The following is a 12,965-nucleotide window of genomic DNA, read 5'->3' as shown; positions in this document are numbered from 1 at the left end:
TTCGGGAATTATCCGCACGCGGTTAATTATTGACGCTTAAATGAACTTAAAATACGAATGACTGCAATGGTTTAAGATCCTTTTTTGGAAATTATTAATCAATAATACGTTGTCTGCGCGAATTAAGCATCCAAACCCAGTCGGGCCATTTACCGCTCCAGTCACCGCCCCCCAGCTCGCGCCAAATAGTTATCCTCAGGATCCTCGAATTGCAGTTATGACCTTCTTCGTATCCATCCTTGTCAGGATGAGACAATTTTGCACTAATCGAACAGACTCTATGCCAGCCTGAGAAACTGGAACCAGCTTCATCGAAGAAGCGTCGAAGCCACTTCTTGATACTCTTATGTGAATCCCGTAAAGGAGCGTTGATCCCTCTGAACTGAAATTCCTTTGGCGAGAAGGTTTGTATTTCAAGGTCAAACTTATACTGGCTTCTTACTTGTAGAAGCTTCCTATATTTATCCCAGTAGAAGTTTGTTGCGATACGAAGACGCGCAGCACGGTGTTTTTGGAACATGCAGATATGCCGCAGGGATCCATACCCGTCGTTGAGATTCTTTACAAGGCCATTATAATACCGAGATTGCTCTGGAAATTGTTCCGCAAATTTGATTGTTCCTATCAGGTGATGCATATTAGGGAACGTTATGGTCAGGCAAGGACAAAGATCAACCCTGCCAGCGTATTGCATGCAAAGCCAATTTTTAGATATTAATTGACGTTTGGTCAGTGGCCAACGCCATGACGATGGTCTATGAAGCTTCCAACATGTGTTGCAATATCTCCAACGACTATTCTGAAGCCGGCGAATTAGTTGCGCTCTTGACCGGTTTTCAGTATCCGTGTTGCGCAACAGTGCTGGCCGTATTTCGGTTGGAAAAAGCTGGGAAGGTCTTTTGTTTTGTGCTATTAGAAGCGCGAGATGGTGACCGTATAATGATTTACAAGTCAATGCGAGGCATATCTGGTCCGCTGTCGAGAGGAGATCGAAAATCAAGTCGATTATTTCTGCTGGGATTCTCTTTACCATGTCGGGCTTTTGACGTTTGAAGATGGGCCACATCTTGAAATGAAGAGACTTCATATTGACCGGTTTGCAATACAGGAGAATTGTTCAAGAAGATAAAAGATATGGTTGAGGGTGATATAAGTACAGACTCCGAGGTTGTTGCCTATGCAGTATATGACGACTACCGGTGTCATCTATATTTCAATGACCACACAAAGGCTGTAGCCGTCAACTATTGCTTCCATAGAGATGATATTTTCAATCTTTTAACATTTAGAGTCGAGGAGTCTTATTATGGCAAGAGTAAGGTACATGTATTAAAAGCCTGTTCGCTGCCTGGAATTATAGAGCTCAAGTTTTATTAGCCTAGCTATTATATTTTGTCGTTACAGAGTAATACTAGAAGTTTAAACATCGTAAAGGGTAATCTAAAGTCTAAGGAAGAAATAAAAAACATAATAACACCTGATTAGGAAAGAACAAGATCAATAGGCGATTGAGTTGGCCTCGGAGTTGGGCCGAGACCTCGGGATTCTCCGCTCTGAGCGGTTAATTCGATTAATTATTTTGCGTAGCGTTATCGAGAATGCTGAGTATCATGATATTACCCGCATACATGTACACGGCAAGGGTAATAAAGTTCTTCCATCGTCAACAACGAGGGCACATCGCAAGAATCATCCTGACATGCTTAGATGTGTTAGAAAAACAACCCATGTGGTCACCAATCTGTATCTCATACATGAGACAACTCTTTATCGTTCTCTTGTTAATCTCTAAATTCTATCTTCAGGGATGCCGTAATAAAATGATGGTTACCCCAGGTTCTACTGTACTAGTAAGCTCGGAACGCTTTCCGACGATCAATTTAAAGCCTTAATCCCGACAATATGCATGAATTTATTGCCAAGTGATAAGACATTTGGCAGACATATGTGTACATGTTTCTAAATACTTTGGTTGACCAATAAAACAAATCCCACTGGAAACAGATTAAACGCAATTGCTACAATGCGTCGGAACTGTCGGAAATTCTTCCGACAAGTCAGGTCGGAAGCTCGGAATGGGAACTGTGTCCCGCGAGCGTCCTGGCTGCTATAAGTTATGTTTCTCGGCATCAAAAAGCAAAAGTCGGCTAACAAAAAAATTCACACGCAGTTGGTTATCTTAAACCTTGCATGCTTTGATAATTGTTGCCTGTCAACGTTGTATTTGCTGCGGGGTATGCAGACGCTCTCCGAGCAAGTTACGTATCACACACAATATCCCAGTTCTACGAATTTCCCTCAAACATCCATCCCAAAATGTATCATCCCTTGGATATTCTCTCCGAGAAGGAAACAGATATTGCGCGAGAAGTCATCTCTGCCGCATATCCAGGCTCGGTTCTTTTCTTTCGCGAAATTTATCTGGAAGAGCCCACTAAGGCCGAGCTCATCCCATACCTCGAGTTGGAGCACAGTGGGAAGTTAAGTCCTACATCTCCTCGACCAAGACGTCTTGCAAAGTGCCAGTATGATGTTGTTGGTTCTGAACGAGTCCCCGAGTTCCATGACGCAATTGTCGATGTCGAGAAGCGGCAGCGAGTCTCACACACCGTTGTTGGGAAACAACACCACGCTACGTTAACTTTGTATGTTCCGGACTGTTGTGGGAGGAACTAATTTTATTGTTAATATATTTTTTTCTCAGGGCGGAATTCGAAATCTTTGTAGAGACCTGCCAGACGTCTCAGAAATTCAAAGATGCTGTAGCTGAATTCAAGCTCCCGGAAGGATTCGACGTTGTCATCGAGCCATGGCCATATGGCGGTCGTGACAAAGCTACTGATGATAGTCGCTACTTCCAAGGACTGATATTTGCTCAAGACCAGCGATCTGGCAACCCAGACTCCAATTTCTACGGCTACCCGCTACCCATCATCCCTGTGATGGATTACCACAAACGCGAGATTATCCGAATCGATCGCCTTGCAACTGGTGGAAGAGGCGACGGCCTCACTCAAGAGGGGTTCCGTGAGGATATAATAGGACATTGCTCATCTTCAGAGTATGTGCCGGAGCTATTGGCCAATGGAACCAGGGAAGACCTCAAGGCACTCAACGTGCTTCAACCAGACGGTCCCTCGTTCAAGGTTTCGAATGAGTCTCTGGTTGAATGGCAGAAGTGGAGATTTCGTGTTGGATTTAACCCGCGCGAAGGTGCAACCATTCATGATGTCTACTATGATGGACGAAGTGTGATGTACCGACTCAGCATCAGTGAGATGGTAAGAATTACTATAATTATATGTACGGTCATTAATCTAACTTCAAACAGACTGTTCCGTATGCAGATGCCCGGTACCCTTTCCACAGAAAGCAGGCATTTGATTTCGGTGACGGCGGAGCAGGCAACTACACGAACAACTTGTCACTTGGTTGTGACTGCTTGGGAGCTATCAAGGTTCGAAAAGAGAACTCGGCACCAATGAAACATGATTGGCAACTGACAGATACATTGTAGTATTTTGACGGTGTTATAACCGATGCCGAAGGCAAGCCTACAGTTGCTCCAAACGTCATCTGCCTTCATGAGCAAGACAATGGAATCGGTTGGAAACACACAAACTGGCGGACCGGACGTGCGGTTGTAACGAGGTCGCGAGAACTGGTTGTTCAGTTTATCATCACGCTAGCCAACTATGAATACATCTTTGCCTACAAATTCGACCAAGCCGGTGGCATCGCCGTCGAGTCGCGGGCAACAGGTATTGTCAGCGTTGTGAACATTGACCCCGGAAAGCAGTCCGACTACGGAAACGTGGTAGGAAACGGCGTATTGGCTCAGAACCACCAGCACATTTTCTGCATCCGCATTGATCCTGCTGTTGAAGGTCACCAAAATACGGTCTATGTGGAAGAGTCCCACCCTGTGGCAATGAATAAGACAACCAACCCGGAAGGCAACTTTTACGAAATCCGTAAATTGCCCGTCGAAAAATCAAGCTGGTTTGATGCAGCACCTCAACACAACCGAGTGATCAAAATGGCGAATACAAACAGAATCAACCCTATCAGCGGCAATCCTGTGGCATACAAATTCACGCCGATGGCTACACAATTGCTTCTTGCTGATAATGAATCGATCCAAGCTAGACGAGCCCGGTTTGCGCAACATCACGTATGGGTGACTAAATATCGGGATGGTGAGCTATACGCTGCTGGAAACTTCACGCTACAGAGCCAGGAAGAGATTGGAGGTGTTTCAGATGCCGTGAAGCGAGGAGACGACGTCAAGAACGATGATGTGGTCGTTTGGAGCGTGTTTGGGATCACTCATAACCCGCGGGTTGAGGATTGGCCTGTTATGTAAGTTTTCCTGGCTCATTCGTTTGCATTTGTTTTTCGTGTTGATTTGCTGACTGACAACAATATAGGCCAGTGGAGTGCTATCAACTGAATATCCGTCCGGCAGACTTTTTTACGGGAAACCCTGCTCTTGATGTGCCATCTAATAAGAACCTGGCTTCGCAATTAGTAGTAGCTTCGGATTGCTGCTCAAAACCCAGCCTTTGATAGATTTGTTATATAAGTCAATTATATTACTTTATATACTACTTGGGAATTGGATAAATAGACTCAAGCACAATTAAATGAGATAACTAGACACGGAAATGACATTGCTTGATAGTAGTGCTTGTTCAATGACATCTGGATTAGATCTTAGTTCGCTAAGACAGCACAAATGAGGACTCGGTTTACGAATTGCCGTATAACATGACTGAGAATCGTCTAGAACTGCATGAGGAGGGTGTGCGGCATGATGTAGGAAACGACGACGTGGATAGTTTCCTACGCCTGTTGCGTGATGTTAGTGGCATGTCTTATGTGGACGATGAGGCCAAAGAAAAAAAGGAGAAGGTGAAAAAGAAAAGAAGCAACGTCGTAAATTACAGGAACAGCGGTAAATTACAGTATTCTCAAAACGGTTCCTGACGCTAGTGAGCGGTCGATTTGCGAATTTCCCTTCTCGGAACGGCTCCGGTAGCGGAGAGATGGAGACGGCGCCAAGCATTCCAGCTCGATCTGCCGCGGGGCTGCCAGCATGCAGCCTCACCGCCTTGCCTCACCGCCTTCCATTCCCAGCAATCGCGGGTGGCGATCGCACAACGCAGCTATTTCTGCCGGCCCCACCGCCGAGCATGTCATATGGCGAAGCAAAAAAAAAAAAAAAAACTCTTCGGTGTGCTTTTCATTTCCCTGCTTGTTGAGCGTAGATAACCCATCTCAACCATTATTGCCAATTTCTCAGGAACGCCCTGCCATAGTATCCGCTGGAACCTCCAATTGGCAATTATCCTGCCAATTTCCCCACCAAACCGCAGCAGAAATGGCCAGTTTATTGGACACATACCAAACCCCTCTGGGTTCCCGCTATGCCTCCAAGGAGATGCTCTCGCTGTTCTCCATGCGCACGAGGGCTGCGACATGGAGAAAACTCTGGCTTTGGCTGGCTGAGTCTGAGCAAGAGCTCGGAATAAAGGAGATCACCGACAAGGCTCTCGAGCAGATGAGAGCCAATTTGGTCATCACCGACGAGGCCTTCCAGGTCGTGCAGGTAGAAGAGAAGCGCCGTCGACACGATGTCATGGCCCATGTCCATGTAAGCAGTGTGGATTTGGACACGGGGTTCTAGGTCATGCTAATCAAGGGCCAGGCTTTCGGACAAGATGCCCCGTACGTAACCATCACAATAACCCATTCTATACCGATTAAATCGCCGAGAGAATTGGTGTAAATCACCAAGGAAATATGACGCGAAGATTCACTGGCAACGAATAAATCTGTTACTGGAAAAACTCACTAACTTTATACTCAAGTGCTGCCGCAGGTGTGATTCATTATGGTGCTACAAGGTGTGTACAGCAAATGTAGTAGGCTTAGATGTATGAGCTGATTTTTTCGAAGCTGTTATGTCACAGACAATGCGGGTAAGCTCTCTCCTGACTTAGGCTAGTCTTGAAATTTGAGCTTGAGTATCTCCGGGCTGTGGTCAGAAATGCCGCGGTAGTGGTTTTTGATATACGCTCGTGCAGTGTTATTCAGAAACTGCCAACGCTTTCTACCCACAGGCCCTTGATTTCTAAGAACGTGGTAGCTAACTTTGTATTTTGTAGACTTGATATTTGTATGTTCTCTAGACGCCATCATCCTTCTATTTCTTTCCGGCCCTCCCGGTAACTATAACATGACTTTACCTAACCGCGAGCTAGATTCGAGATGGATTGGATCTTTTGCTTCCAAAGCTAGCAAAAGTTATTCAGAACCTTCAAGCATTTGCTTTGAAGCACAAGGACCTTCCAACTTTGGGGTATTTTATCATCTTGGCTCTCGAAGATGGTTCAAGTCTGACGATTGAACAGGTTCACCCATTTCCAGGCCGCCCAGCTCATCACGTACGCATTATAATCTCAATTCATTTCTTAGTCATTGCTGACTAGGTTGTTTTCGAAGGGTTGGCAAGCGTGCAGCTCAATGGATCCAGGAGCTTGTGAGTATTTTAAACTGCAATAGACCATGGATGTCACTAATATTGCAAAGGTCATGGATTTGGAGGACATTGAAAATGTTCGGGACCAGCTTCGATTCCGCGGTGCCGGTATGTAGCCTCTGCTTTGAAATTATGATGAATAACTAATAATTTTGATAGTGGGAACCACCGGAAGTCAAGCGTGCGACCTCAATATCTCACCTCATGTTTTGCTAATACTGACTACCCTCAAGTTCCTTCATGGCAATCTTCAACTCAGATGGCGACAAGATTGACGAACTCAATAAGAAACTGTGCGAGAAAGCCGGGTTCCCAGGAATTTATTCAGTCTCGACTCAAACAGTATGTTATCTACCCCCTTCACCTGATAGAGAAAGATCAGCCGAATCTTTCACCTACCCTATTTGCCGGACAAACAGATTTGCTAGACAAAGGGCTAACATAACTTCATTAGTATACCAGAAAGGTGGACCTGTGAGTAATCCTTAAAGAAACAAACAATGCAGTCTCAAAGAGAGGATGCTCCATTGTCTCAGAGACAAAGACAAAGTGATCACTAACTGTGAGGTGGCAGGCGAGTGGCCAATGCGCTCTCCGGTCTTGGGGCAACTGCTCAGTATGTCCTCCCTTGTTCAACAATGAGTTCTAACGTGAAATAAATAAACTAATTTGGACTACAGACGTATCGCTACTGATATCAGACATCTAGCGCACCTGAAGGGTGAGTTATAATTGGGAGCAACCATCCCCACAAACTTATCGGAGCCCCAAGGCAAATCGACATGACAGACTAACACCGCCACAGAAATCGAGGAGCCCTTTGAGGCTGACCAAATCGGTTCCTCTGCCATGGCATTTAAGAGAAACCCAATGAGAAGCGAGAGAATCACTGCTCTTGGAAGAGACTTGCAGAACAGAAACGCAAACGCCGCCCAGACATTTGCGAGCCAGTGGTTTGAGAGAACCCTTGATGACTCTGCTATTCGTACGTCATAGACATTTGTATCCTGAGTTTGGTTACTAATAAATGAATTAGGTCGGGCAAACATCCCTGAACAATTCCTGTTGGCCGATGCGATCTGTATGTCCAGGATTCTTTGTGTCCAAGTTTTCTTACTAACGAAATAACCAGGCCTGATGCTTGACAATGTTACCAATGGCCTTGTCGTCTATCCCCGAGGTTCGTTGTTCCTTTTTGTTTGCCACAAGAACAAAGTACTAAACAAACACTTAGTGATCCGCTCCCATATCGATGCCGAGCTGCCGTTTATGGTCACCGAGAACATTATCATGCGCATGGTCAGCAAGGGAGCAAGCCGACAAGAGGCGCACGAGGAAATCCGCGTCCTTTCGCACCAAGCAGGATCCGTTGTCAAAAACGAAGGCAAACCCAATGACCTCATTGAAAGAATTCGCAACACCGAATACTTTGCCATGGTACACAAAGACCTCGATTCTGTGCTTGAGCCGTCGCTTTATATCGGCCGTTCTGCCATTATCACCGAGCGCATGTGCGTAGAAGCCGGCGAGAAGATTGCCAGATATCGCCACGTGATAGAAAAGGTGGCGACGACAGAGCTGTCTGTCTAAATTTCTTGTTCAAAATAGATGCAGGGATGAGTGTGTGTATAATTTGAAAAATTTCCACAAGTTGGATGTTGGAAGTGGTTGATCCAAAAGCCTAATTATAATAACATCTGAAAATGATTTCTTTGACATAAATTAACACGGTTCTCTACTGAGATGAATAAAACAAGTTAATTATCCTTATAACCATGCGGAAACAGCCGGTCTATAAATAAGCTTTCTTTGATATTACATGGCAACCTTTGTAGTGGCAACCTTTGTAGTGTTAACAAACTGATTCACGATTTCAATGTCATACCAGTCTCATCTAGCGGTAACACGCCTATACATCAACGCTGGGAGAGCACTATCTTTCTTATATAAACCCAGTAACCTCATCTTCAAATATTACATTTCATTCACACTTCATCAACTCTCCTAATAACTACTCGACACATTTGATCCTTCTTTGACCTGTCTGCTATCTTGAATCACAGCAGGGTCTTTCTGTTCTAAAACGCAATCCCCTTTCATTTCATACTATCCTCTACAGCCATGCCTTGGTCAAAGGCTGCCGATATAAAAAAGTACGTGGTCAGTTTCTTTGATTAAATTAAAACATGTTCCAGATAAAGGTGCTAATATAGCATTAGGCTCCATAGCATCTACCCCGGTCCAACCACGGCAATTCTCGCTGGCCGTAATGGAGCCGTCTATTACATCCATACCGCTGATCTAGCGTCGTCTAATTCAAAGCTAATACGTTGCCAATTTATAATGGAGAGCCCAGGAGCCTCACAGGCAGCGATCGACTGGAGAGGTTATGAGGAGGTAGTCATTGAGCGTGTGCTCGAATATCTCTCGACCCGCGACTATCCTGTATTACAGGGCGACGGTCAATACTGTTACACAGGGACAGTAGGTAAGTTTCATCAGCCAAGCTACCTGCCAAGTAAGCGCAATACTAACATATATCTATCTACATAGGACCGGAACAAGCTGCCTGGGAAGAGCGCACTGGCATCAAGGGACATTCTTGGATGAGATCCAATCATGCTTACGGGACGTATCAAGCAATGCGTGATGCGGCTTTAATGGGCGGAAACGTTGGGGCTGAGATGATGTACCAGGCCAAAATGTTCTTTTTTGGAAATCGCTATGAAGAGACCTCGCTCGAATGCGTAGCATTGTCACGTGTCTTAGTTGCGTTTCAAGTACTTATTGACTTAAAGCAACCAATGTTTCCTTATTTGGGACATGTAATTCATTTAATTTACTCGGCACCACTTATAAACGAGTTTGGTAAAGATGTTATTTCTAATCTTGTTGGGAGAAACCTGGTAGAGATTTCCGAGAAAGAGCTTGATTTACTTCTTTGTAAAGGGGATGAATTTGCAATGGATGTCACAAATGCTGTGTCTAGAAGGGTTGATGAACAAAACGAGAAAATCGAGAAAGAGATTGCTTTGAAGGCGGCTCTTCTCGGCAAGATTAAAAAATTAAGGGGGTTGGGTTCAAAAAAATAAGTGAGAGGAACGAGACGACAAAAAGTTTTCAGGGTACCACTCTAGTCGATTTTTTACATGCGCAATTTTATTTCATGAGTAGCAGTTCCTTTTTAATCAGCAATTACTTATTACAAGCTTTCATATTCTTTTAATATGTCTATCACTAGTAAGGCATGAGAAAAGAAAGTCTTTTACAGAATATCTCATTTCCAGTAAATGAGGACTAAGACACTACGAAAGAACGTGCAATGGAACTATTCAATTAATCTACAACTATAAGATTCTTGTTTCTAACTTGTATTTCAGCCTTGTTAATTATTAAAAAATGCTACCGTACAGTACATATGTATGCATAAGACTAGCTTGGCAATGAAAAATCATATAAAAATTACAGGTAATAAACATGAATAGCAAGGCAAAACAGGATTGGGTATATCGTGGAAACAAAAAAACAAAAGTAACAAAAGTAGCAACAATGAGCTGTCATAGAATGCTTTAGGAAGCGGCGTGTTTTCATAGCTTTGTGGATTCCTCCGGGTTCATACTCGCAAGAAACTTGCGCATACTGGAACATGACGGATCTCGCAAGTACCCAGCCAGCATGGCTTTCTCTTTCTCCATCTCCCCAGACGGAAGACTGCCGAGATAGATCATGACAACACTTAGAGCAGGAGTGGCGAGGTGAACACGAAAAATGCCGGTGGAGAAGTGAAGAAACAAAGGGGTTATCCTAAGGATGTCTTGACAGAAAATGCCAGGGTCGACATATATTCCCTTGAAGGGTTCTTCTCCATAGCCCGCCATAAGGACTTTCCCTACTAACCCATAGACAATTATGCACGTGACCCAGTATAATGTTGAAACATGAGCTGCAGCCAAAATTTGAGGCATGATCACGTCTTCGACTAGCGCATTGTTTTCGTGTGTGATCAAAACCGAAGCAAACTCTCTGGCCCAATGAGTCAGACGCTTCTCGAGAAATACGTACTCCATATAAAGACGTTCTTGGTAGTCGGCCTTTTGGTTTGGGTCTTTGCAATGGGACATGATATCGATAGCCTCGAACAAGGTCGGCACATCGACAAGAATGTCAAGTAAAATGTCCTTAGGGGTCTTTTGCATGTGGCTCCAGGGCAGCATCTTCCAAGCCGGATCACTAAGAAATGACTTTTTCCTCTCTTGAAGTGCAGTCATTATCTAGAAAAAAAAGTGAAAAACAAGGGCATGTTAGTGACGGCAGAGCATAGCTATTATCTTCACTAACCAAGTGCAACCTTCCATCAGCAAAAAGCCGATGAGAAGAGCCCAATCTAAAAGCAAGCGGGCCTCTGTCTTTTACTATTGCAGCATCGCCAGAACAGTGCGTCATCCAAGTGAAGGACTGTTCGTCGCTATCGCCAATTACCGCCTTTAAGTGCTTATGTTAGCATCTTGTTCATCCTTTTTAAGTTACGAAAAATTCATAATGCCGTGGAGGAAATTTTGGAGAACTGATTACCTCGTATAAACTGAACAATCGTATTGCGATTAGAAAACCATCCTCTTGTCTCCTACGTGGGCTTTGCAGCATCACTACTGCACCTCGTAATGCATCCCCATAAAGTCTGCGTCCCTCTTCCCGCATCCACCCGGAAGGATCTTCTCGCATGCCAATGGCAGACAGTGAGAAAGCAATAATAGTCTTTCTCAGAAGGTCATCTGCTGTATAAATGTCTTGAACTAGATGCATCAACCCGCCAAGTGTGCTAATGGCGTTTCCTGCTGGAAGCTTTTTACCGTTTGGGAAGTAGGAATTCCAGAATAATCCCAAAACGTTAGTTTCATGCGCGGACCGCATAAGCTTTTTTGAACTCTCGCCAGGGATGTCGGGACTTTTGGCGCCTCCTTGTACGAAACTATTGACGAAAGTGCGCGGCCTGTCGTAGCCCTCACACTCGATGCAGGACTTTCGACATTGGCTGCATCTAGGCTTCTGCCGATCACACTTTTTTTTTGACCCGCATAGATTATGGTCAGTAATGAATCATCCCCTGTTCCAGCCGATTCCGAGGTTGGGTTACTCACGCCTTTTTTGCGTCGAATGCAGGTGATACAAGCCTTGGACCGATTTACGCCTACCATGACTCACTCTGATTGCAGAAGAATGGCAAATAATAGTACCATGTGGCCCGCAGTTTCTGCATATGCAACAGAACAAGCGTAAGGTTATTCTAGTGCTTAAATTTTTGCTGGGTTACCTGTGGGGAGGGGAGGAGAGGCTAGAAGAATGGCGGATGGCACCTAGTCTCGTGGAATTGGGCGGAAGCGTATAAGCGGCCCCAATCTCCCGTGGGATAAAGCCACTAGTCTCGCTCGGCCGACACTTTCCCGTTTGGGTAATTCTTTCTATTTTACCGCCGGGGCCTAGCTATTATTCTACCTCTCTGCAGATATTTGTATATAAACTCACTGTCGGCACATCTTCTGGTCTAATTCCTTTTGCCTAAGAAGTAAAGAAGAAAAAAACATGATGATGTTCCCCTTGATTTCTGTCATCTCACTCTCGCTGTCTCCATTGATCAATCCCACTATGGCTGAACTACATGGAATGACCACGCCTCAGAGCCATCTAAAACACGTCTTGAATAACTACTTGAGCATCTGGAATGGGAATTTGTCACTACTCGATTCGACATTTTCACCCACCGTCACCCTTCATGCTGACCGGTTCCCGTCTGCGAACGGAGGCAGTGAGGCGTTTAATATCACAACCCGAGAACAGTTCCGTGCCTTTGTTTTACGATCTCGTACGGGATGGGATAAATACGAGTTTAAGATCCACGCGTGGACAGGGCATGAGAACCACATTGCCGTGCGCTGGAAGTTGGATGCTGTCATGGGAGCGAATTTTACAATTCTGCCAACGTGAGTTTAACCTTTGGCCTCTTCTCCTTGATCCTCTCTTCTAATACTTATTATTATGAAGGACTTTGAAACAAGGAGACCCAGTCACTTATAACGGCACTGACTTTTTGATCCTAAATCAATACACCGGATTAATTGAAGAACTCAATGTCGCGCAAGACTTGATTACTCTCTTCCACAATCTCGGGTTAACCGGAGTGACGGTTTAAACTTTAATTATGCATTATGAATGGATTTTCGGCAGCTTGGACATATGCAGGGTAGTAATAATATTGTATGTTAGGTTTATTTTTAGTGGTACATGAATTGCAAGTTCTATTATTAGAAATTTATCAATCTTACTTATCAATGTATGCCCCAAGTAATATACACATACCAATTGCCGTGGTTTCACCCGAAAGCCGAGTCTACCAAGCATTGCACCATCTGTGCGTAGAGACATT

The 12,965-nt window shown here is 44.5% G+C and overlaps 4 protein-coding genes across 4 annotated transcripts; 3 read left to right on the top strand and 1 right to left on the bottom strand.

Moving 5' to 3' along the window:
- Positions 1-2,316: 2,316 nt before the first annotated feature.
- TRUGW13939_01818 (uncharacterized protein) lies at positions 2,317-8,134 on the top strand (the record flags this gene model as incomplete). The annotated part of the gene is made up of 24 exons (XM_035485015.1): positions 2,317-2,645; positions 2,705-3,281; positions 3,332-3,457; positions 3,518-4,362; positions 4,431-4,459; positions 4,790-4,938; positions 5,306-5,656; positions 5,711-5,730; positions 5,874-5,909; positions 5,962-5,984; positions 6,171-6,181; positions 6,267-6,364; positions 6,417-6,449; positions 6,508-6,544; positions 6,595-6,652; positions 6,704-6,725; positions 6,778-6,886; positions 6,999-7,018; positions 7,119-7,160; positions 7,225-7,265; positions 7,350-7,529; positions 7,581-7,625; positions 7,677-7,724; positions 7,779-8,134. 24 exons carry the CDS (start codon positions 2,317-2,319, stop codon positions 8,132-8,134), a joined length of 3,585 nt encoding a protein of 1,194 aa, XP_035340908.1.
- A 531-nt stretch (positions 8,135-8,665) lies between these two features.
- On the top strand, positions 8,666-9,636 carry TRUGW13939_01817 (uncharacterized protein; the record flags this gene model as incomplete). Its single annotated transcript, XM_035485014.1, has 3 exons — positions 8,666-8,697; positions 8,764-9,032; positions 9,098-9,636. 3 exons carry the CDS (start codon positions 8,666-8,668, stop codon positions 9,634-9,636), a joined length of 840 nt encoding a protein of 279 aa, XP_035340907.1.
- Positions 9,637-10,131: 495 nt separating this feature from the next.
- TRUGW13939_01816 (uncharacterized protein) lies at positions 10,132-11,455 on the bottom strand (the record flags this gene model as incomplete). Its single annotated transcript, XM_035485013.1, has 3 exons — positions 10,132-10,815; positions 10,883-11,026; positions 11,117-11,455. 3 exons carry the CDS (start codon positions 11,453-11,455, stop codon positions 10,132-10,134), a joined length of 1,167 nt encoding a protein of 388 aa, XP_035340906.1.
- Positions 11,456-12,187: 732 nt separating this feature from the next.
- On the top strand, positions 12,188-12,731 carry TRUGW13939_01815 (uncharacterized protein; the record flags this gene model as incomplete). The annotated part of the gene is made up of 2 exons (XM_035485012.1): positions 12,188-12,522; positions 12,584-12,731. The coding sequence occupies 2 exons, from the start codon at positions 12,188-12,190 to the stop codon at positions 12,729-12,731; spliced, it is 483 nt and encodes a 160-aa protein (XP_035340905.1).
- Positions 12,732-12,965: the final 234 nt, after the last annotated feature.

This window comes from Talaromyces rugulosus, chromosome I (assembly GCF_013368755.1).
Source record: "Talaromyces rugulosus chromosome I, complete sequence".
NCBI lineage: Eukaryota > Fungi > Ascomycota > Eurotiomycetes > Eurotiales > Trichocomaceae > Talaromyces > Talaromyces rugulosus.
Note: the sequence above shows the minus strand (reverse complement) of the source record. Positions and strands in the feature narration are given on the sequence as shown.